The sequence below is a fragment of the Anopheles marshallii genome, chromosome 2 (assembly GCF_943734725.1).
Source record: "Anopheles marshallii chromosome 2, idAnoMarsDA_429_01, whole genome shotgun sequence".
Classification (NCBI taxonomy): domain Eukaryota; kingdom Metazoa; phylum Arthropoda; class Insecta; order Diptera; family Culicidae; genus Anopheles; species Anopheles marshallii.
Genome location: NC_071326.1, coordinates 90,170,702 through 90,192,763, shown reverse-complemented (window position 1 = coordinate 90,192,763; position 22,062 = coordinate 90,170,702). Strand labels below are relative to the sequence as shown.

The 22,062-nt window shown below is 44.1% G+C and overlaps 10 protein-coding genes across 10 annotated transcripts; 2 read left to right on the top strand and 8 right to left on the bottom strand.

Annotated features, from left to right (window-relative positions):
- Positions 1-469: 469 nt before the first annotated feature.
- Positions 470-2,092, bottom strand: LOC128708097 (nitrilase and fragile histidine triad fusion protein NitFhit). Its single transcript, XM_053803055.1, has 4 exons — positions 1,901-2,092; positions 1,470-1,844; positions 894-1,401; positions 470-819 (listed from the first exon to the last, which is right to left on the bottom strand). The coding sequence occupies exons 1-4, from the start codon at positions 2,090-2,092 to the stop codon at positions 470-472; spliced, it is 1,425 nt and encodes a 474-aa protein (XP_053659030.1).
- A 643-nt stretch (positions 2,093-2,735) lies between these two features.
- On the bottom strand, positions 2,736-3,170 carry LOC128706837 (small nuclear ribonucleoprotein Sm D3). The gene has a single exon (XM_053801778.1). It carries the CDS (start codon positions 3,165-3,167, stop codon positions 2,736-2,738), a length of 432 nt encoding a protein of 143 aa, XP_053657753.1. The 5' UTR covers positions 3,168-3,170.
- Positions 3,171-4,433: 1,263 nt separating this feature from the next.
- LOC128707167 (major facilitator superfamily domain-containing protein 8-like) lies at positions 4,434-6,397 on the top strand. Its single transcript, XM_053802114.1, has 4 exons — positions 4,434-4,616; positions 4,689-5,347; positions 5,439-6,158; positions 6,238-6,397. Exons 1-4 carry the CDS (start codon positions 4,434-4,436, stop codon positions 6,395-6,397), a joined length of 1,722 nt encoding a protein of 573 aa, XP_053658089.1.
- Positions 6,398-7,150: 753 nt separating this feature from the next.
- Positions 7,151-8,788, top strand: LOC128709196 (major facilitator superfamily domain-containing protein 8-like). The gene is made up of 3 exons (XM_053804180.1): positions 7,151-7,333; positions 7,411-8,060; positions 8,146-8,788. The coding sequence occupies exons 1-3, from the start codon at positions 7,151-7,153 to the stop codon at positions 8,786-8,788; spliced, it is 1,476 nt and encodes a 491-aa protein (XP_053660155.1).
- Positions 8,789-8,859: 71 nt separating this feature from the next.
- On the bottom strand, positions 8,860-10,637 carry LOC128718805 (organic cation transporter protein-like). The gene is made up of 3 exons (XM_053812420.1): positions 10,474-10,637; positions 9,278-10,395; positions 8,860-9,206 (listed from the first exon to the last, which is right to left on the bottom strand). The coding sequence occupies exons 1-3, from the start codon at positions 10,635-10,637 to the stop codon at positions 8,860-8,862; spliced, it is 1,629 nt and encodes a 542-aa protein (XP_053668395.1).
- Positions 10,638-11,654: 1,017 nt separating this feature from the next.
- LOC128718803 (organic cation transporter protein-like) lies at positions 11,655-13,623 on the bottom strand. Its single transcript, XM_053812419.1, has 4 exons — positions 13,472-13,623; positions 13,160-13,394; positions 12,088-12,985; positions 11,655-12,010 (listed from the first exon to the last, which is right to left on the bottom strand). The coding sequence occupies exons 1-4, from the start codon at positions 13,621-13,623 to the stop codon at positions 11,655-11,657; spliced, it is 1,641 nt and encodes a 546-aa protein (XP_053668394.1).
- Positions 13,624-17,544: 3,921 nt separating this feature from the next.
- Positions 17,545-18,218, bottom strand: LOC128718802 (uncharacterized). The gene is made up of 2 exons (XM_053812418.1): positions 17,793-18,218; positions 17,545-17,724 (listed from the first exon to the last, which is right to left on the bottom strand). The coding sequence occupies exons 1-2, from the start codon at positions 18,216-18,218 to the stop codon at positions 17,545-17,547; spliced, it is 606 nt and encodes a 201-aa protein (XP_053668393.1).
- A 685-nt stretch (positions 18,219-18,903) lies between these two features.
- On the bottom strand, positions 18,904-19,566 carry LOC128718801 (uncharacterized). The gene is made up of 2 exons (XM_053812417.1): positions 19,153-19,566; positions 18,904-19,083 (listed from the first exon to the last, which is right to left on the bottom strand). Exons 1-2 carry the CDS (start codon positions 19,564-19,566, stop codon positions 18,904-18,906), a joined length of 594 nt encoding a protein of 197 aa, XP_053668392.1.
- A 514-nt stretch (positions 19,567-20,080) lies between these two features.
- Positions 20,081-20,738, bottom strand: LOC128718800 (uncharacterized). The gene is made up of 2 exons (XM_053812416.1): positions 20,325-20,738; positions 20,081-20,260 (listed from the first exon to the last, which is right to left on the bottom strand). The coding sequence occupies exons 1-2, from the start codon at positions 20,736-20,738 to the stop codon at positions 20,081-20,083; spliced, it is 594 nt and encodes a 197-aa protein (XP_053668391.1).
- A 527-nt stretch (positions 20,739-21,265) lies between these two features.
- LOC128718799 (uncharacterized) lies at positions 21,266-21,892 on the bottom strand. The gene is made up of 2 exons (XM_053812415.1): positions 21,509-21,892; positions 21,266-21,445 (listed from the first exon to the last, which is right to left on the bottom strand). Exons 1-2 carry the CDS (start codon positions 21,890-21,892, stop codon positions 21,266-21,268), a joined length of 564 nt encoding a protein of 187 aa, XP_053668390.1.
- Between the last annotated feature and the right edge of the window lie 170 nt (positions 21,893-22,062).

Below are 22,062 nucleotides of genomic sequence, written 5' to 3'. Positions count from 1 at the left end.
GAATCGAAAATAAGCTAACGTGTGCTGCAGGGATATTCTGCGCATTTGCAAATCCCCAACTACACTGTTTCCCTTTCCCTCCCCTTTCCCAATCGATATCAATAACCGTAGGCGAAAGATTTGGAAAAGCATAAAACTTTTCGGTAAACAATGATTTATACGCAACCCAAATTTCCCCGAAGAAAGGAAGTGGGATCCCGGTTCGGACTTGAAAACATCAATTAATCTAATCTTTTCCTACCCTTCCAGTTGGAATAGCTGATTCGTCATGATACCAAAGAATCCCAATGAAGCTTTCATGAAAGTATGAATAATTTGGGTTTGATTAGCGTGTTGTAGGCTGCCACAATTGATTAAATTGTTTATGTAAAAAGGGGGAAAAAATTGCCAGAACTGGCTGTTTAAAATGTTAAACATATTACATTTAAATAACGCTAGAAATATTTATTTGGAAATCAATCTATCACACTCACAAACCCATCTTCGACATTGTATCACGAAAACGAGCTGCTTCTTCCGCCATTTCTGCAACTGGCCGTCGCAACCGTTCCGGTTCCTTGTCGTGCCGGTTTAACTCACCATAGATTTGATCATTCTCCGGGAAGTCACCTTCATGGCGCGGCATTATGTGACAGTGCACATGGAAAACGGTCTGACCGGCGTCCGGACCATCCTGCACCGTGACGGTGGACGAAGTGGCATCGTACAATCGTTCTGCTGCTTTTTCCACCTTGCAAATGGTCTGGAAGAAATCGGATATTTCCGCCGGATTAAGATCCGGCAGACGAGCTGCAGCTCGTTTCGATGACACGAGCACATCTGAAAAGAAGTGATTAATGTGGGGAATAAAAAATAGGCTTATGAGTTGTCGCTGTTAATAGAAGTCCACTTACGTCCTGGCACAACACAGCGAATGTTGGTGAAAGCGAAACAATGCTCAGATACGTAGAAAATCGTTTCAGGCGGTATATCTATGCCTCCGAACGAATATTTCGCATCGCTGGCCGTGCTAGCCGTGTACGGAAGGCCTACACGCGTCGATAAGTTGTACACGTCGTCCCTACGGTGCTCGAAGCAAGGCATATTGGCTCGTACACTTTGTAGCTTGCCAAAATCTAACTCCGCAACGACCACATCTAGATCCTGGGCGCCAGCTTCTCCAACGATGGTTCCCCAGGGGTTGATTATCAGTGCGTGACCGTAACTTTCGCGCTTCTTGTTATGAAACCCGATTTGTGCGGCCGCAACAACAAAGCATTGATTTTCAATAGCTCTCGCTCGCAGTAGCACTTCCCAATGGGCGCGCCCCGTCGACATAGCAAAAGCGGACGGATAGGTGAGGATTTCCGCTCCTTGTTTCCTTAATATTGTGCTCGCCTCTGCAAAACGCATATCATAACACTGCGAAAAGAAAGAAACAAACGTATTGATTGTAAGCAATGAAAGAAACACACTCATGCATCACTTACGATCTGGAGTCCTATCCGTCCGATTGGAGTTTCCACCGGTGGCACCAACGTCGGCCCGGATTTGACTGTTTCCGATTCGCGAAATTTAAACTCGGGCGTAACGACGTTAAACATGTGCAGTTTCCGATAGCTTGCCACCAGCTCCCCAGCATTGTTGATCAGTATGTGTGTGTTGTAGATGTTGTTCACCTGCTGGCCGGAGTTTGTCTCTTCGACGATGCTCTCATGTATCCCGCCGAACGAGAGCCACACATTTTGTTCGCGGGCCAACTTCCGGTACTGTTCGACGGTGGGACCCGTCAGTGGTTCGGACAAGTTCAATGTTTCTTCACGATGAGTTCCAACGAAATCGCAACATTCTGGAAAGAAAATAAACTAAATGCCGCACGTCATATTGAACGGAATGGAAGGAAAGGGAACCATACACCTACCTGCACATCATTGGCCTTTGCGCGCTCCGTGATGGTTTGGATCTGTGCGAAGTTGTGCTGCTTATCATTGGTGGACCGCATTTGAGCTACGGCAATACGAGCCTGGCTTCGTGTAGCCATCGCGCGAATGTTGCTGCTGTACGACGATTGCCACAATAGTTGTGCGGTCCGTTTGCTCAGCAATGAATACATGTAATGTGAATCGAATTCGGACAAAGATCACTGGAAGGTGGCGATATTTGGAAAAATTAATTGCGTGTTTCTGTTATCAGTTGATGTTGTCGCGTATTGTTTATGTTGCCGGGCGTTATACTCATTTTGACATTTGTGCTGTTCTACGGCGATTGTGCCTTTTCCCATTTTCACCACCCTATTTGAAATCCACCTTTTTCAGTGTTAGGGGTGAATTATTTCCTTTTGCTCTGTATGTAATTTTGTTGTGGGAAACAAATTACAGCCAATTCGCTACATTAACGGATACCATTGTATGTTGTAATGATTAGTTTAGTCTAATCGAAATGGTTCCGTTTGTCTGTGGATTCGATTGTTATAGCCTCTTTAAAAAAACACATTGTTTTACGAAATTTTCAGTTCATTTCGATTGTATTCATTCCATTTTATGATTCTAGCGAGTTATCATATGCGGGTAGCTACACGTTTCCACCATTTCAATCCGTGTATCAGTAATTCGGAACTGTCCGGTTCAGTCAATGCTGTCGTGCAATTCTCGATTTCTTCTTATCCTGAATGTAAGTTAGCTTTGTAGCGAGCTGATATCGGCCCGTAGCCCTAACATGAATTCTTATAAGCTAAGCAGTGGTGTAGACGAATGCTTCTACAATCCTCCGCGTCCACGGCCGGAAGATTGCTGTCCTTGTCCTTGCCATCCTCCTTTGTTGCCGCCTCTACCCCCACCTCCACCGCCGCCGGCTCCACGACCTCTGCCCCGAGCAGCCTGTGCTCGCAGTATAGCTGATTTGCCTCGCCCAGCCGTCCCTGTCTTGGCACCCTGCTTCTTGAACATGGGTGCATTCTTTAACATGTCGGGCAGGATCAGGAACCGGATTTTCGAACCGCGGATGTACACATTCTCCAGGTTACCGACGCGTCCATCCCGGTAGGTTACGGTGATCTGCGTCATTTGGCAGTTCATGTTGTCCTCGGCTTCGATCAGCTTACCACGGTACACCTCCCCGGTGATGGTCTCGCAGGTCACCACATGGCCTTCCGCCTCGTGCAGCACTTTGATTGGTACGCCAATGGACATGATTAAATGCGAAATTCACTTTTTTACGCCAATACTTTAGCTCGGCAAAGTTTGTTAATGTTTTTGGTAGCGGCAAAATATGACAGCTGCTCACGCGCTCGTGTTTACGAGCTGTCGTCCACAGATTGGCATTCTCGTTGGTTTACAAGTCCGTGCTGGAGGCTTCAGCAGAACGCACAAATGGCTTTCCTCATGAGAAATTGGACATGCTGGAAAATGAAAATAAAACTCAAACTTGAAAAATGAAGAAAACAGCAATTTTCGCTACTAAGCACAGTAAAACAAAGGAAAATGAATGATTTTCCAAATCTGTTGCACGACTTGCTACAGATTCATTGAATTCTGAATTTTACGAAATGAGAAGGATCTGCTCGAGTGAGCAGCATGTTTGCTTGAACAGTAGAAAGTGAGAAAACAGCTGGAATTGTGCTGAAACTGTCACTGTGTTGTCAAAACGATCGTAGTTAAAAAAAGCAAACAAAATTTATTTTGCTATTTAACTAGTTGTTTAAATAATATTGCCACAGTGCTGTAAACAATGAACTGAACCCGCGGAATGTTGTAACACCCCGTTCGTTGACTTCGGCAATGTGCAAGGTTATCTGCGTCGCGATTAGATAACGGCTCAAACTGTCCGATTTAATGTTATCAATAGAAGGCTTCTTCAGTTTTATGTAATTTTGGGAGCTGCTAGTATGTTGCTGGCTTATGCTGACGATTGAGCGCAGTGGTAGATGCGTCGAATGAACGGATTGCGCACAGTTTGATCGTAGCTTTTTCAATTGGAACGGAACTTAAGGTAAGTGATTTGAACTAGAATTTATTCAGTTTGCGATCAGTCAGTGTGAAAAACGGAATGCGATTAACAACCACCAAGAAATGGTAAGGGCTAACTTAATGGCTGTTTGCCTAACATAATACGTGAACTTCTTAGAATAAGTGTATAGCAGCAGAATGTGCAATGTGATAACCGTGCATACTTAACTGTACGTTGCTGCTAAGCAGCAACTATTTATAGTTGATATCTATTTGTAGTTTGAACCGTGCCCTGTTTAAGATCCCGTTAAACAAAGGCCTCATTTCCTGCATGAAGTATGTGGATAACATGAGGCTCAGACGTGTACAGCCACGTAGTGTTGCATTCAACTAACAACCCAACAGCCGTTTCCCATTGCAGTTGCAAATAATAGATCACGATCAAGCGGTTTATTAACAAAACCTTCTTTTCGACAGCGTAGATCGTAGCGCAGAGTGATATTATCAGCTATGGAGAGATTAAAGAAGTGTTTGCTCAAAAAACCCTCCAAGAATGACTTGGACGATGGGCTGGAAACGGCGACTGAGTACACCGAACGCTGGACGTCGGTGCGCATTATTTATTATACGATGTTTCTAATGTCACTAGGATTCAGCATAATCCTTACGGGAGTGTGGCCATATTTAGACAAGGTATGTTTGAGAAGCAAGGGGGAAATGTGAACGCTCATTGCAAACGTTACTGATCTGAACTTCAACGACTAGCTAGATCCTCACGCCGGCAAGGAATTCTTGGGATGGATCGTAGGTGCGAACCCTGTCGGACAAATGATATTCAGCCCGCTCGTCGGCTGGTGGGGCAATCGGTTAGGATCGATCCGTCTACCACTGCTGTGCTCGCTAGCGCTGTTTTCCATCGCCAGTGGCATCTACGCGTGTCTCGAGCTGTTTCCTACGCATCAAAAATATTGGATGCTGTACTCGCGTTTCCTCATCGGGATCAGCTCGTCAAGTGTGGCTGTCTGTCGTTCGTACCTTTCGGCGGCCACCAAGGTAAAGGAGCGGACCAGCGCGGTATCGATGGTATCGCTCGCACAAACGCTTGGATTCATCGTTGGACCGGTGCTGCAAGGAGCCGTCACGATGTTCGGCGAAGATGGACTGCCGCTTATCAAAAACAAATTACACCTCAATATGTACACCGCCACTGGATGGATTAACGTCTTTATGGGCATCTTGAACTTTTGCCTGTTCTTACCGTTCGTGTTCAAAGAAAAGCGGATCGCTGCCCGCGAAGCCATGATGCAGCAGGGCTTGCAGTCGGAGAAGGAAACGTGGAAATCGATGAAACCTGATTATTTATCTGCCTGGACCTTGATATGTGCATTTTTCATTCTGGTCTTCAACTTCGTATTCCTCGAAACGTACGTTATACGCTACCGAAGCTGGAAAGCGCCATTGCATCGTGTGCACCTTTTTACTAACATTTTTGTTTTAACCCATTTACCACCACAGACTGGCCACGCCGCTCACGATGGATATGTTCGCCTGGACGAAGGGCGAAGCGCTGTACTATATGGCCTGGATTATGGCTGTCGGGGCGATATTGGCGAGTGCCGTTTTTCTCATGATTGATCCATTATGCAAGAGGATTCCGGAGCAGCAGGTTCTGATATGGGGTGGCTTTTTCCTCATGGTGTTAGGGCGCGCCGTCTACATCCCGATGAGTGATAGCCCACCAAAGCTAGCACTAGCGGAAAATGAAACGCTAACGGCGATGCGAATGGAGGACAGCGCGTCGGCGTATGTTTACGGGTCCAATTTTACAGACGTACGTTCGAACTTGACCAGAGTGGATTTTGATTATGGTGGACTGATCACCGCAACGGGCCCGAATACAACGGATGACTTGAAGGATTTGTTAGGCTGTCCTCCAACCCAGGAATGGTGCAAAACCACGAGAGGGATGACCATCAGTCAGTTCCTCATAGGTTACGCTTTCACGGCTATCGGGTATCCAATAGGGGTTACGCTGATTACCACTATCTTTTCCAAAGTTCTTGGACCACGTCCTCAAGGTACCTGGATGGGCATAATGACCGGGTCGGGCTGCCTGTCGCGCGCACTAGGCCCTGTGTTTTTGTCGACCATCTACACCAAGTACGGTTTGTACTGGACGTTTGGCAGTACGGCGGTCATGATGGCGATTACTATGCTATGGTTGTGGCAAATGAGGTACGGCAAGATCACACTATCGTTCAAGATCCTTACGGTGTTGATAGCAACTAAGCATTCTTTTTTTTGTACTCATTAGGCAACGATTAGTTCCCATCCCGTACGACGTAAGTTGTAAGGGAGAAGAGCTAGTGGCGGTGATCGCGAAGCAGGAGCATACAGCAGAACAAAAAAAGACAGCCGACGAAGCTACTGATCAGCAGCTTAATGGAAATACCAAAGCAACTGGAGACAGCTGATCCGACTAGCGTTACACACAATTGGCAAGCAACTATTTGCTCAAATTATCTATATTAGAGTGGTTAAAGGAAGCGGTGTTTTGTTGTGATATTTTCCTCGTCGGTAAGCGAAAAGTGCAAGCAGAGTGCAGGTTGCTGAAGAAAGCAGCAGTGAATGAAGCATATTTGCATTGAAAAAAAAAAAAACAAACAAAACGGATCTCATCAATTCCTTATCAGCTAGATTGTGGTTCGTCATTCCGAAATATTTCGCCCAGTCTAGTGCCGCTATTGATTGCTACCGAGTATCAGTGCCGGCGACGTGTGTGCAATAATCCGGTCTAACTGATAAGTTGTAACAGGCCGGTAGTAAACTGAAGGGCAAACATGACCAAAACAAGCATAGGGGGGGGTAGATTTAGCGGGCACTGCAATTGCCATACCGATGAGACTTCTAGCGCTTCTAAGCAAAACTGGTTCTTGACTTAGTGTCGATCGAACGTAGCGCTCGTACGCATGTGCGATTTCTCCGCGCGGGCGCCCGGATCGTAAGAATGGCGATGTTTGATTTATCGGCAACGTTATGGCGTGGGGAGTGAATCCAATTAAATTTTGCGTGCCCTTTGGATCATGTTAGTGAGTGCTTTCTCCTTACCTTGATTGCAAAATATGACTGCTAGTTCAACAAGTTTGCCTAACAGCGGAACGGTAGTATCGACGGATTTTTGAACGGTTGAGTGAACAGTGCACATTTCGTTTTTGTGGCTCACGGTCATGGCATCGATCGGAAATTGGTTGCGCGTCGTACAGACGGAAAAGGACCGTATAAGCGAGCTGGAGAGTGACTTCGAATATCGGCAGCGATGGATCACGATAAGATTAGTGTATCTAAGTGGATTTTTAATGTTTCTGTCGTTTGGCGTGGTGACAACGGGGCTCTGGCCCTACCTACAAGACGTAAGAATACGGGGCCATACGATATGCTGATGTGGAAGAGGAAACACTCCGATAATTAAGAATTTTTCCTCACCCAGATGGATCCGACGGTTGGGAAACCTTTTCTGAGTGTCGTTTTTGCGGCACCACCGGCTGGTCAGCTAATTTTTAGTCCGCTTATCGGCTGGTGCTCGAACCGATTATCATCAATCCGAGTGCCGTTTGTTTTACTAACAGCTTTGTTTGTGTTTGCCAACGCACTGTACAGCATCGTGGAGCTTTTTCCAACGCCACATCGGAAGTACGTCCTGCTGTGCTCGAGATTTGTCTTTGGCATATCGACATCAATTAATACTCTAAGCCGAGCGTACATTTCGACCGCCACCAAGCTGTCCGAACGCACGGGTGCCATCTCGATGAGCTCGTTGGCTCAGACCTTCGGGCTTGCAATCGGCCCCATCATCCAGGCGGGACTATCAGCGATCGGCAAGGAGGGATTGATGTGGTACGGTTTGCGGATTAACATGTACACCATGGCGGGTTGGATTTGTGCGATCGGTGGAGTAGCTTACATCGTACTTCTGAATCCGTCCTGCTTTGTTCATCGCACTATTGCTGCCCAGGAAGCAATGAAAACCACAGGACGCAGCAAAGCGGCAGACACGTACGAACCGTTGAAAATGTTCTCCATCTGGACGGTCATGATCGGCTACAGTGTGCTGATGTTTTTCTACGTATCTGTTCAAACGTATGTGTGGTTTTCTTTTCAATTACCAACAGGCTTGACTGGACATGCAAATAATGAGTCCCATTTTTATCATCCTTCTTTTTAGGGCCCTTTCACCGATATCGCTTGATCAGTTCGGATGGAGCCACGAGGAATCTCTGTACTACTTGGGAATTTTAATGACCGGCGGAACTTTATGCTCATGCGCAGTGTTCCTACTGTTGCCCCAGTTATGCAAACGGTTTCAAGAGCACAATGTGTTTCTGTTTTTTGCCATTTTGCCGCTCTTTATCAGTCAAGTGGTAATGATACCGATAGGTAGCAAAACAATCCCGATGTCTAGTTCCTCTGCTAACGGAACCACCGTTGGCGGTTGCCCCGTGGAACAGGAATGGTGTAATTTCATCCCTCCGATCAATCAATATCAATTAACCGTTTCGTACACCATGTTGTGTATATCGTTTTCGGTTGGAATAGCGATTAGTCAAACAATTTTATCAAAATTGCTGGGCACACGGCCGCAGGGTAACTGGATGGCGCTGTACACAAGCATCGGTGGTGTAACGCGCATAATAGGGCCGGCGGCCGTGGTAGTGTACGTACGCTTTGGCACGTACTGGTTGTTTGGGCTGGGCACATTCATTTCCGGATTAATGCTCGTTTGGATGTGGTACCACAAGGGTAGTTTACGAACGTCTAAAAAATTAATCCAAACGACAGAGATGCAACAAATGAGAGTGGTCGAATGATGCGAACGAAAGGAATCTAGGCTGCGTTTAGAAAATTGCATTATTTATTATAAAAAAGGATACTCGTCGGATCACCTATCGGTTGCGGGAATGTTATTCGATTGCATATTCATTGCTTCTTCGAGTGTGTTTGGCAGTTCGTTATTCAGCGTTTCGGGAAATTGAAGTGCGGCTATGCCGGAGGAAATGCCGAGACAGCCGAACAAAATCATCGGCAGCGGTGTCCAAAATTTAGCCAACAGCGGTGTTTGCGGTGCAATCATTGAACCGATCCGTCCAAACATGGAGCACGTGGAGAGGAGGCTTTGGCGCAGGTTGGTGGGAAACATTTCCACCGTGTAGATGTACAGCGTGCCGAATGCCATCGTAATGCTAAGTTTGCTGAGCAGAAAGAGCGTCAGGTTAAGGGCTGGTGCATCTGAAAGGTGCATGACATAGCATAAATTAATACAAGCCATGGAACGAACTGTGGCAGCTACTTACCGATACCAGTAATAAATACGGATATGATGCAGAATAGTCCACTGAGGACAAGTGTTGCAAACAGTGTCTTCTTGCGCCCCGCTCGATCGAGAATTAGTTGCATCAAAAAGAATCCGGGAAGCTCGATCAGGGACACGAGAATAAAGTTTAGATATTTGTTGCCCGACAGTGACACGGAATTGAGACTTAGGCCAAAGTAGACCATCGTGTTGGTGAGCCAGCAAAAGGAACAGTTGATGACACGCAACACTAGGCCAGGATTGTTTAGAGCCTCGCGCATTAAATGGGCATACGTTTTGCTGTCTAATGATTTCGCCGAGTTGCTCTTGTTGTCAGTGGAGTTAAACTTGGCCAATGCAACCTGGGACAGTGATTTCCCATTGACGGTAGCGGCTTTTTTCAATATTTTAAATGCCTCATCTTTTCTGCCTTTAGACAACAGCCACCGTACGCTTTCCGCGGTTGTGTAAAGCAGCGGCAGTGACAGAAGGCCGGGAATGTACAAAATGCGCAACAGCGTGCGCCAATCGCGGAAATACATGGCCAGCAAACCAAGCAGCGCTTCGCCGAAGGAAAAAGCACAGGAAATGATGTTATTACCGGTGACGCGCATTTTCGGACCCACGAGTTCAAGCGCCAGAATGAATGCCGTTGTGTACATGGTGGAACCGATCACCGGATCAAGGAACTCCATCGCGATAAACATTTCGTAACTGGTTGCAAACGAGCGCAGCAGACCGAACACTGCACTACCGGCTACACTCACCAAAAGGATCCACTTTCTACCGAACCGATCCGATAGGTACCCGGCGATTGGAAGTGCCACAAACTGTCCCACGTTATTGACCGTGCCAACCAGCGTGAGTTTCCAATCGTTTTGCGCACAGGTTATGTTAAAGTCACGCACTATTGTAGTTTCATTGGTTCTGTAAACAAATCTATCACACGCAATCAGGGCAGAAGTGTTGAAATGCTCACTCAGACACTCCTCGTGCTGGAGCGTGTCGTTCGGCAGGTATTGGAACCGTTGACAACGCTCATCAGAATGTAGCCCAATCGATTCATTCAGCCAACCCGGTTGATAAACGTCGGTAGAAGGAAGTTCACATTCCGGCACCAAGCATCTGCGAATGGTAAACAAAACACAACCAGATGAGAGTAGCAAGGGCTCGGGCCCTGCACGGTTTGCAAAATGCACCAACCTGTACTCTAGATTGCCGGCCGTAAAGATGTAGCTGAGCGTAAAGAGGGCGTTGAACATAATCGGCAGTGCCATCAGCCCGTACTGCTTCATTTGAAACAATCCAAACTGACCGATCTCGTGCAGCACTTCGTCCAAGTCCACATCGTCCTCGGATTGAGGCATTATGACCGTTTGCACAGATGTTCTATCAGCGATTGTATGTAGCACTTTTACTTTATAGAACGTTTTCCACGTGACAGCAGATGACAGCGTTGAATTATACGGTGTACTGCACGCGAGCACAACAGCGTGCCGGTTCACGAGAGTCTAAAACGACGGTCTGTCGTCGGTGAGTTTTTCATCCACCAGATGAATGAAAGTTATTTTCGACTGGCATCTATCTGACAACCGGTCTGCCGTCACGATGCTCACTGCGCGTGCTCCGCGCCAACCGTGAGAAGCGTCGCCGAATGCGTCGGGCGTAAGTTAATATTGTTTTATTATCGGCGGCGTGTTAATTGAATTTGATTGATTTCACTTTACACCACTCTTAAGGAGAGTCGAACGAACACTACGAACGGTAAATGAGAATATTCGTAAGTAGCTTGGCTAGGTTCCGCGTGCAGAGACCCCCTTTTAACTAAAGCAAATAGTGTTTGAATCCAAATTCATTTAGAGATAAAAGCAAAGAGCAAATCATTTGAATGATTATCAGCTGTCCCACAGCCCTACTTGCTGGGTCTGATAACGTCTAATCATTATAAAGTCAATTTGAACCCTCTCCAGACTACCAACACATCACTTCAGTAGCAGTCGCTTTCGCGAAGCTGAGCTAATCTGCGACTTGACTCCCTTCCATGTTTGTACCCGTACCGGTATGTTAAGTAGCAGAGATTCCTGTCCAGTACAGGACTGCACGAATAGGATCTTGCAAGCATACAACTGTTTGGTGGTTAATGATTCAGCAGTTGTTTCTAGTGTTGTCCGATCAATGCTGATTGCTGGTCTAGGAGAGGTAAAGATCGTCCGGGTGTCATTGGCAATTATCAGTAGTGAACACTGTTATGGATTCCGTAATATAGATCAAACTAGTATGTCGATGGTCTATAATGGCTTAAGTGGTCTGTAATTTATTTGTATACTGTAGGTTAACAACAATAAGCATAGCAGTACACTTATGGTAGCTCATTGCAGAGTGTTTTATTCGTTCTCCGAACGATCGCTGTCTGAACTGCTCTGTTTGAGATTTTCCGCCTCGCTCGCTGTGTTTGGCAGCCGAATATTGCCAGTCTCGGGGAATTCTAGAATTGTGAATGCTGATAGTAGTGCAATCGACCCGAACAAGGTCATCGGTAGTGGTTTCCAAACTTTGGTCAGCAGCGGCATCTGCGGTGCTACTATGGACCCTAGCCGGCCGATCATGGAGCACATGGACAGTAAGCTTTGTCGCAGGTTTGTGGGGAAAATTTCCGCTGTGTAGATGTACAGCACGCCGAAGGAGAACGATATTGCCATTTTGCTGAAGAGAAACATGACCGTGTGAATCCAGCTGTCATCTGTAAGTTTAAAAAAAAAAAAGAAGGATCAACTACCGATTAATTACAGACTTTGAAGGTACCGGAAGATCAACTACCTTCTGGAATGGCTAGCGTTACCAAACACAAGATGCCGCATAGTGCTAGCGACACGAACTGTGTCATTCGTCGTGGGAATCGGTTCAGTATGAAGTTCATGCTCACCGCGCTAGGTATTTCGACAAGCGTTATCAAGATGAAATTAACGTTCTTATCACCCGCCAATGTGACAGAGTTCAACGTGAGACCGTAGTACACCATGACGTTAGTGAACCAACAGAAGGAACAGATTGCTAACCGTACGATCAGTCGTTTATATCGGAACACTTCAGCGAGCTGGTCGAAAAAGGAAGAAGAATGCACCGGCGGCTGAGGAGATTCGCGCTGATAGTCATTGGTAGCGAAATACTTTTGCGTGCTCTCAGACAGCGTCCGACGATTGGTGCTGGCAGCTTTTTCCAGTATGATGATGGCTTCCCGGTTCCGGCCCTTGGAAAGTAACCAACGGACACTTTCGGCCGTAATCCACAGGAAGGAAAGCGACACCAGGCCCGGCACAAACAGGGCCAACAGATAGTAGCGCCAGTTGTGCACGAACATTGCAATAACTCCCATTACCGCTTCCCCCAGGGCGAACACGACCAGGCACAGGCTCTTGGCGAATACGCGATGTTTCGGACCGACGAGCTCCTGGCCAAGGATGAATGCTGTAGTGTACATGGTCGAACCGAGCAGCGGTTCCAGAAACTCAAACACCAAAAACATCTCATAGTTCACCGAGAACGATCGTACGATGCCAAGGGTCGAACCGAGCCCGATGCAGAGCAGCAAGGCCCATTTGCGGCCGTATCGATCCGAAAATAAACCTCCGAGCAGGAGAGCTAGCGCCTGTGCGACACTGTGTATCGTGCCCACCAGAGTTATCTTCCACGTGTTCTCATCGCAAGTCAAGTTGAACTGAAAGCGAACGGAAAAGAAGGCTTATTAGTGCCGTTTCGCAATAACCATTGGCCGGCGGCGGCGAGATATGTTTGCGACCAATGAAGGCAGCTCATCTCACATCGTACGTTTGCTTCGCACCATCAGCTGTTCCGGGGTTTGGTCATAAAAAAAACGGCAACGATCACTTACTTCATTCACAATCGTTGTGGCCGCTTTATCTTCATACACAAAGTCGAAGCACCGCGCGATAGCGGAGTTGTTGAAATCAGACGCTTGGCATTGTAAATAGTCGCTGGTGATGTTTACAAGCGGTTCGTACCGTTCGCACCCGGCCGGTTGGTTGCGCTCGAAGGGCACTGCCGCCTGTAACCATTCGGTTCGGTACACTGCATCGCTGCGATTCTCACACTCCGGTATGTAGCATCTTGAAAACAAATCACCAAAATGAGTGACCAACGTGTGTGTGTGTTTTGTGGTGTGCTTACAGAGTATCAAGCTCACCTGTACTTAAGATCGGCCGCAGTAAACACGTAGGACAGGTTGGAGAAAGCGTTGAAGACGAGCGGCAATATCATTAGCAGAAACTGCCGAAGCTGGAATCTTCCAAACGTACCAATCTCGATGAGCACATCGTCTAGTGCTAGTGTTGTCATTGTCGCACTAAAAGCTACCTGAAAAACAGTGTGATTCCGCTGCGAAATCTAATCTCAGACTGTTCTACTCCACTGCCAACAAGGAAGCAACGTGCCGGAGCAATCGCTCTTCTTTTGTCATTCATTTTATCGCAGATTATGGCCAATGAGATGTTCACCAACACGCATAATGCGTACTGGGAGGCTCGTTGTGTGCGTTATGCTTAGAAGAAAAAAGGGAAGGCAAATTTCCACACAGGCCGGCCCTGCTTATGTTCATACAGTGCGTTTATTTTTAGCGCACTGCTTTATGAAGCAATACGGACACCGGCACTACCGATGTGGGATGTTTGAGTGTTTGAGCGACGTTGCCCGTTTGGTGACGATTAAGTGGACGCGTGGAGACATGCAATGCCTCGATCAATTATGCATTTTTAATGCAATCAACGATATCATGACGAAACGGTAATACGCTATCGTACGAGTCGCTGTTTTGCGAGTGGCATTAGTGTTCTAATGAAGGTTAATGATGTGTGATGTGTTTCCCAGAATATCCTATTTTTGAGTTGTTACATTGTTTAATTTAAGTGAAAATGATGATATTTATCATGAAGAAAACGTCTACTGTGAGATAATCTAGGGTCGATCTTGACCTACACAGCAAGCGCAGTGCGATTTGTACAATTAACAACTCTTTAGCTGAAGCTCCATTTTCAACTTTTGCAATAACAGCCAACAGCCTTACATGCATATCACATCACTTAAAATCATATCAAACTCCTCACACGCTTGCCTGAAAACTGCGCAATTAGAGTGTAAATTTGAAAATAATGTGTAAATTACCGTCCAGTCGGATGCGCGGTGGTGTTTATAAAAATGCGAAGGATAGCTACGGACGATCATCATTCGTCCGAACGGCGCGTTTCGTGCAAAATCGCTTGGAGTGACTTTTGTTCCAAAACGATGTTGCGATTAGGAAGGTGCGTATGCAGTGAACATACTCCTTATTTCTAGCTACTATAAATCGTGCGCTTTTCGTTTAGTATTGTGCTGTTGTTTTGTGTGACGATCACGCTCGAACTCGGCACGAGCTCAACGGCTATTGCGCAGGTCGGTGGGTCGAATGGTTCATACACGATCGTCAATCTCACCAGCGCAAGCGAACCTAAAAACTATTCTTTTCTGGCGAACACCACCGAGGAGCTAATTTTCGATATGGCCTCCATCGATGTGCTCAATCTAACAAACGCACTGTCGAACATAAAGCCCTGGAAGGTGCTGATAAGCAACTCGAATGTGACGCGAGTAGTTTTCCCTCCACAGATGAGCCCCAGTGTGGTGCATGTGAAGAGCACGGAGGTTGAAGATGTGCATTTCGAAGACAACCTTAGTATGCAAGATTTCCGAGCAGAGTACACGTCGCTGCGTGTCGTCTCACCCACGGTATCGAAGCTGTACGGATTGGACATACTCTGGATAACGTATTCGCAGCTCACCGAGTTTAGCTTTGACCTACTGAAAAATTCCACCGTTTCCCTACTGTATCTGGTAGGCAACAGGATCGAAACGATTACGATTTCACCCGGTGTGGTATGCTGCGAAAAGCTGGAAGAATTATTTCTCTCCGATAATCTGCTCAAGAAACTAGATTTTGGCACAATGGCAACGATGAGCAACTTGAAGAATGTTTTCTTGGAAAATAACAACATGACCGACTTGTATGCGCATGTTCCGTCTCAGAATCACACCCAATCGTTGGATGCACTAGAACACGGTAGTGGAGATGGATTTTGTTCATGGCGTCAGTACTACATTAAGCTAGAGGAGACGGAACAGGAACTTGAAACACCTAGCTGTAAGGACTACTACGCAACGCTGCTGGCGATTCATTTGGCAAGAAACAGTCTGGTGCACGTAAATTTCAGCGCATTCGGCCTGATGAACAATCTTAATTTGCTGGATTTATCGAAAAATCAGTTGATCACTTTGAACGCTACGGAAGGGGAGGTGCCCATAAGATTGAGTGAGTTGTTTGTTTCGAACAACAACATAACGGACGTCTACCTGAGACCTATGCACTCGATGAAAGCAATATATCTGTATGATAACAATGTGAAAGAATTGAACATGAGTAATCTGCCGGAGGAGCTCGACTACTTGAATCTGATCAACAACCCTCTGAACTGTGAGGAGCTCCCACATAAACGTGCTTCACTACCAATCTTAGGTCCGTATACGGAATGTTAACGCGCCGTGGCCTGCAAAGGCGCGCACATGATGTCGGAACGATTCACAGTTGTGCCTACGTCTAGTTTTGTTTTGTTTATTATAACATAAAAGTAAAAGCAGACGAATAAAATCAAAACCACACCTTCTGTAATGTGTTCAATTCACCGAACCGAATTCCTGGAACTCAATGTCTTACATTTAACTAAAAGTAAGAGTTGTAATATTCACCTATTTAAGGAAATGTTTGTATATTTGTTGCTTTGTTGTGCTGTCAACTACCAGTATGTTCATTACTTGAACTTAATAGCGGGAACGACTCCATTATTACGCACAACGCCGTATACAGCCGTTGCAAATATAACGAAGTTGGCGTGTGTCGATTAGGCGCGTGTCGATCTTGAAGGTACTACGTAAGGTAGTAGGTACGATCGATTCTGCAAGAAAAAAGCAAGTTAGAGTTAAAGTACAAACACAGGGTATGTGGAGTTGTTTTTTTTTATTTCAACAATACCGCACACGAACTTATTTATGCGTAAATGTGGTGGATGTAGAATAAGTTCTCGAGCGTATACTTTCATAGCAATCAGGAATTGTTGATAAGTGCTAAATTTATATAAAAAAAACATAATTTTCATACGCTGATCGAGGACTCTGCAGAGTAATCTGAATGATCCGGTTTCACTGAGTAGAATTAGCTATTTGCTGCGTTGTTTGGTTTGCGGTATAGAATTGATGACAGATTTCACTTAATAATCGCTTTTATACCAACGTTCATCAGTTCAAATGTTCTGACAATTTTTTCGAAGCGTGTTCGTAATGACTGATGGTCGAATGTTCTGTTAATGTTAATACAAAAAGTTAGATAAATTTGAGATTTTAGCACTCCACTTGCTTGCTTATTTATACGGCGCAACAACCGCTTCGCGGTCTTTGCCTGCTGCAGGAGTTCCAGTAGGAAACCGCTTACACTACAGGCCATTCTGGTGGACGCATCATCGCCCTCACTCCATCTCAATCTGGACCTACCATGCCTACACTAAAGGTATTTCTAAAAAAACTAATTTCATATTACTTTTTGGAAACTCTTTGCTTTGCTTTGTAATTTGCTCTTTTAATTTTATTTTTAATCTCATTCTAATTCTATCATTAGGTTTATCTCCTCAGTAATTTGTTGTCAGGTGTAATTCACCTGGCCGTTCCTTTAACAATAAAAAATAATGTCAGCCTTTTTTTCAAAAATAAGATGAGAAGTCACTTACTTATTTCCTCAGAGATTCCAGGGATTATCTGATAATGTAACCAACGAATTGCCCGGTCTGTTACTATTGAGGAAGATCTGCCTAAAGTAGTATCTACCTAAGTGTCTGCTTCCTCTGTTGAAGCAACACGAGGCTCCGACGATCTTCTTCTATTAATATTCTTCTGGGAGTGGTACGAAACCAAGGGGCCACTTTCGTACCCAAGGACATCAACTATTCGTTTTATTTCCGTATCTCGTATGAGGATGGCACACCTTTAATACAATGGCTAATGCAAGAACGCAATTCATTTCGTAATTTCAAGTCGATGAAGCCAATATTTAAAGGGATTATGTTTGTTAGGATTATGTCTCATTCAGTTAAAAGCAAAACACTGTCGAATACCCAATTTATCAAACTAGCTTTGAAATACAGCAACTTACATTAACTCTGTGCAATAGTAAAAGCCATTTAATTATTTGGTAATGAAGGTGGAAACAATGCCAACATTACGAACTACGACATATACATCCATCGCAAATAAGGTGACGTTGGGTTGGATTGTCAGCTGGAATTGTATTTTGTATTCCCCTGCTGGAAGGTGCTTCGGCGCGTGTCGTTCTTCAAGGTACCAAGTAATGTTGTAGATACGGTTCTGCAAGAAGGAAACGAGTAGGAAATTAAAACAGTAAACACCAGCTTTAGTTTGCTTGCATTACTCACCCCTATCGGGCACGGAGCTAGCAACTCTGGCGCTGTTTCCTCAATTACACCGTACACGTGTTTTTCAATACCGAATTCAGGCGGATGTCGAATGAATTCACAAGCGTTTCCTACTATAGTGATCATAAATGGCTGGTAAGTGCTGAATTTATAGAACATCATAACTTTCACTACAACGTTGCTGTACAGTTTCGGAACATTTAATGTCAATTGGACCAAAGTGGGCGCGTTTCTGCGCAGGATACTTTTACACGAATAAAGCGTCGACTCTTTGTACGGTGTACCGATGCAGACATATTTCTTAACTTTCAAAGAATACGGAGCAGTACCCGTGTTGCTAGGTGACACAATGTTTAGTATCGAAGTTAAAACAATACTAATTACTAAATGCCCTGTCAACCTGCGGAGGAATCCAAATGACACCATTTCGCTGGATCGAAAGTACTGTTTGTACCAGTTATTGTTACACATTATAATATTCATGCAGTTGCCTGCAGCTCTGGTAGCGATGTTTATCAGTTCTCAAGTCGTTTAAAAATAAAAATAGAAGTTCTGCATTTGCTGTGGTCATTTGGAAATGATTATGACAATGAATATCTTCTTCATCGCTGTGTAAAATTCTAAAAATAGTTCAATTTGCACGGGCTTTTAGTACTTTTGCCGCTTAACTTCTCATGTTGCATGTGTATTCGGGAGATTGTGGCATATTCTAGTTATTTGACCTTTTCGCTGTAGGTATTTTTTTCTTAAAGCAAAAAATTGTTCTGTTTTTCGCGTTCGGAACCACTTCCTGTTATTATTCAGTAATTATTATCAACTTTGGAGTTTCGTACATATGATCAGTCAGTGTAATTAAGCATTTTAATAGTACGCGCACATTGCTAAGCGGCAATAAAATGGAGATGTGTTCTCGATGTGGTGTCGGAATGTGCTACTCTTACCACTGCTCCATTTATGCCGGAGCGTTTCACAGTTCTACAAATATTTTGGTTTTTAGTGCCAAACAATGTCTTCCATTTAAATATAATCAAGGAGTGTAATATTCATTTACAAGAAGAAAACGTTGTATGTTTGTTGTTGTGTTGTATTGTGAGCTACCAATTGTTTTTTATTATCTGGTCATAAACGTGGAAACGATTCCAATGTTACGAACTGCAAAAAATACATCCATTCCAAACATGGTGACATTGGTTTTTGCTACCACTTTATATTGCAGTTTGTAATCTCCTGCTGGGATGTGATTTGGCGCATATCGATCTTGAAGGTACCAAGTAAAGTTGTAGGTGCGATTCTGCAAAAAAAAAACGAAGCAAATTACGATCGAACTCCAACTACAGAACACTATTGTTGTACTACTTACGCCCGTTGGACAAGGATCTAACAGCTCTGGAAGGGTTTCCTCAATTATATCGTACACATGCTTTTCAAATCCAAATTGCGGCGGATGTTGAATAAATTCACAAGCGTTACCCTCGATAGTAATCAAGAATGGTTGATAGGTACTAAACTTGTAGAACAACGTAACTTTCACTTTATAGTTATCGTACAACTTTGGAACGTGCAATATTAAATGGACCATCGTCGGCGCGTTTCTTCGCGGGATACTTTTACACAAATGAAGTGTCGTTTCTTTGTACGGTGTATCGATGCAGACATATTTCTTAATTTTCAAAGAATGCGAAGAACCACTGGTACAGCTTACTGGTAGCGAAGTTAAAATAAGTAGAATCATGAAGTATCCCGTCAGCTTGTGAAGGACTTTGAATGCTTCCATATTACTGAGTAGAATAACCCGTATGCCACATTGATTGATTGTTTTTCCCAGCCGCTTTGCGATGTAAATCTAGTGAAGGGTTTGCATTAATTGTAGCTCTAATTGTGTTGTTGATCGGTCCCACTGTTTAATGTTTTGAACGATTAAAGTTTGTATTAGCATTGAATATTTGAAAACAGTTTTATAATGATCCGCTGGTCTATGTAATTTGAGGAACGAATTAGTGCGACGTGTGTTGAGGATACCGTGGATCGCAAGCCAGCACATAAGCAGGGACATTAGTTGACATGGAAATGGAAAAGAGTTTGTAAAAATAGCCCTGGGTATGCGAATCTTGGTAAATTGTAACCACTTTTAATCATTTTGTATGGACGTACATTCCAAATATTTAAATACTGATCCACAAGAAAGGAAAGATTCTCCAGTAGCGCGTTGTCCCCCGATCATAAATATTAAAATCCTAGCAATATTTACGTGTTGGAAGATGTATCGTTTAATTTTTTTGAAATTTTTCTCACTGTGCCATGAACGATGAGACAATTCCAGTATTGCGAACTGAGATATATACATCCATCCCAAATAAGGTGACATTGGGTCGGGCTATCAATTTAAATTGAAGTTTGTATTCCCCTGCTGGAACATTCTTCGGTGCGTGACGATCTTGAAGGTACCAAGTAATGTTGTAGGTACGATTCTGCAACAAGAAAGCGAGTTAGCACCGAACTACAGCTACAGTATACTATTGTTGTACTACTTACGCCCGTTGGACAAGGAACTAGTAGTTCTGGGGCTGTTTCTTCAATAATATCGTACACATGCTTGTCCATTCCAAATTGTGGCGGATGTCGTATGAACTCACAGCCGTTTCCTTCTATGGTAATCAGGAACGGTTGATAGGTACTGAATTTGTAGAATAACACAACTTTCACCATAACGTTATCGTATATGTTTGGGACATTTACGGACACATTAACCAATGTGGGTTCGTTTCTTCGCGGGATACTTTTACACGAATGAAGTGTCGATTCTTTGTACGGCGTATCGATACAGACATATTTTTTAATTTTCAAAGAATACGAAGAACCACTGGTACAGCTTACTGGTAACGAAGTTAAAATAAGTAGAATCATGAAGTATCCCGTCAGCTTGTGAACGACTTCGAATGCTTCCATATTACTGAGTAGAATAACCCGTATGCCACATTGATTGATTGTTTTTCCCAGCCGCTTTGCGGTGTAAATGTAGTGAAGGGTTTGCATTAATTGTAGCTCTAATTGTGTTGTTGATCGGTCCCACTGTTTAATCTTTTGAACGATTAAAGTTTTTATTAGCATCGATTATTTGAAAACAGTTTTATAATGATCAGCTGGTCTATGTAATTTGAGGAACAGATTAGTGCGAGGTGTGTTGAGGATATTGTGGAACGGAAACCAGCACATAAGAAGGGACATTACTTGACATGGAAATGGAAAAGAGATTGTAAAAATAGCCCTGGGTATGCGAATCTTGTTAAACTGTAACCACTTTTAACCATTTTTATGGACGTACATTCCAAATATTTAAATACTGATCCACAAGAAAGGAAAGATTCTCCAGTAGCGCGTTGCCCCCGATCACAAATATCCAAAGCCTAGCAATATTTACGTGTTGGAAGATGTGTCCGTTCTATTAGGATCGTTTAAATTTTTTGAAATTCTTATCACTTTGCCATGAACGATGAGACAATTCCAGTATTGCGAACTGAGATATATACATCCATCCCAAATAAGGTGAGATTGGGTCGGGCTATCAATTTAAATTGCAGTTTGTATTCCCCTGCTGGAATGTTCTTCGGTGCGTGACGATCTTGAAGGTACCAAGTAATGTTGTAGGTACGATTCTGCAACAAGAAAGCGAGTTACAGTCGAAATAAAACTACAAACATTATTGATGTACTACTTACGCCCGTTGGACAAGGAACTAGTAGTTCTGGAAGTGTTTCTTCAATAATATCGTACACATGCTTGTCCATTCCAAATTGTGGCGGATATCGAATGAACTCACAGCCGTTTCGATCTATGGTAATCAGGAACGGTTGATAGGTACTGAATTTATAGAACAACAGAATTTTTACCATAACGTTATCGTATATGTTTGGGACATGAACAGAAACGGAAATCATCGTAGGTTCGTTTCTTCGCGGGATACTTTTACACAAATGAAGTGTCGATACTTTATACGGCGTATCGATACAGACATATTTTATAATTTTCAAAGAATGCGAAGAATCACCGGCACGGCTTGTTGATGTGTCTTTTAGTAGCAACATTAATATAACACCAACCATCAAGTACCTCGTGGGTCTGCAAGGGAATCCGAATGATCCCATTTCACTGGAACGAATAAGTATTTTTGAATTAATCATTGCTTTTTCGTTTGTGGAGATGTTTACTTGAGCGTAGCTCTGCCAGCGATTAACTGTAATGTTCAGGTAATTATACTATGCCATGTAATTAG

Coding starts and splice junctions, on each gene's coding strand:
- LOC128718799 (XM_053812415.1), bottom strand. CDS start 21,892: ATGGTTGGTGTTATATTAATGTTGCTACTAAAAGACACATCAACAAGC. Junction 21,446..21,508: donor TAGTTCCTTGTCCAACGGGC/GTAAGTAGTACA, acceptor TTCTTGTTGCAG/AATCGTACCTACAACATTAC.
- LOC128718805 (XM_053812420.1), bottom strand. CDS start 10,637: ATGCCTCAATCCGAGGACGATGTGGACTTGGACGAAGTGCTGCACGAG. Junction 10,396..10,473: donor GCCGGCAATCTAGAGTACAG/GTTGGTGCATTT, acceptor TACCATTCGCAG/ATGCTTGGTGCCGGAATGTG. Junction 9,207..9,277: donor CATATCCGTATTTATTACTG/GTATCGGTAAGT, acceptor TGCACCTTTCAG/ATGCACCAGCCCTTAACCTG.
- LOC128708097 (XM_053803055.1), bottom strand. CDS start 2,092: ATGTATTCATTGCTGAGCAAACGGACCGCACAACTATTGTGGCAATCG. Junction 1,402..1,469: donor GACGGATAGGACTCCAGATC/GTAAGTGATGCA, acceptor TTCTTTTCGCAG/TGTTATGATATGCGTTTTGC. Junction 820..893: donor TCGCTGTGTTGTGCCAGGAC/GTAAGTGGACTT, acceptor ACTTCTTTTCAG/ATGTGCTCGTGTCATCGAAA.
- LOC128718801 (XM_053812417.1), bottom strand. CDS start 19,566: ATGGAAGCATTCAAAGTCCTTCACAAGCTGACGGGATACTTCATGATT. Junction 19,084..19,152: donor TAGATCCTTGTCCAACGGGC/GTAAGTAGTACA, acceptor TTTTTTTTGCAG/AATCGCACCTACAACTTTAC.
- LOC128709196 (XM_053804180.1), top strand. CDS start 7,151: ATGGCATCGATCGGAAATTGGTTGCGCGTCGTACAGACGGAAAAGGAC. Junction 7,334..7,410: donor TCTGGCCCTACCTACAAGAC/GTAAGAATACGG, acceptor TTCCTCACCCAG/ATGGATCCGACGGTTGGGAA. Junction 8,061..8,145: donor TTCTACGTATCTGTTCAAAC/GTATGTGTGGTT, acceptor CCTTCTTTTTAG/GGCCCTTTCACCGATATCGC.
- LOC128718800 (XM_053812416.1), bottom strand. CDS start 20,738: ATGGAAGCATTCGAAGTCGTTCACAAGCTGACGGGATACTTCATGATT. Junction 20,261..20,324: donor TAGTTCCTTGTCCAACGGGC/GTAAGTAGTACA, acceptor TTCTTGTTGCAG/AATCGTACCTACAACATTAC.
- LOC128707167 (XM_053802114.1), top strand. CDS start 4,434: ATGGAGAGATTAAAGAAGTGTTTGCTCAAAAAACCCTCCAAGAATGAC. Junction 4,617..4,688: donor TGTGGCCATATTTAGACAAG/GTATGTTTGAGA, acceptor TTCAACGACTAG/CTAGATCCTCACGCCGGCAA. Junction 6,159..6,237: donor CTATGGTTGTGGCAAATGAG/GTACGGCAAGAT, acceptor TGTACTCATTAG/GCAACGATTAGTTCCCATCC.
- LOC128718803 (XM_053812419.1), bottom strand. CDS start 13,623: ATGACAACACTAGCACTAGACGATGTGCTCATCGAGATTGGTACGTTT. Junction 13,395..13,471: donor GCGGCCGATCTTAAGTACAG/GTGAGCTTGATA, acceptor TTTGTTTTCAAG/ATGCTACATACCGGAGTGTG. Junction 12,011..12,087: donor AACGCTAGCCATTCCAGAAG/GTAGTTGATCTT, acceptor TTAAACTTACAG/ATGACAGCTGGATTCACACG.
- LOC128706837 (XM_053801778.1), bottom strand. CDS start 3,167: ATGTCCATTGGCGTACCAATCAAAGTGCTGCACGAGGCGGAAGGCCAT.
- LOC128718802 (XM_053812418.1), bottom strand. CDS start 18,218: ATGGTGTCATTTGGATTCCTCCGCAGGTTGACAGGGCATTTAGTAATT. Junction 17,725..17,792: donor TAGCTCCGTGCCCGATAGGG/GTGAGTAATGCA, acceptor TCCTTCTTGCAG/AACCGTATCTACAACATTAC.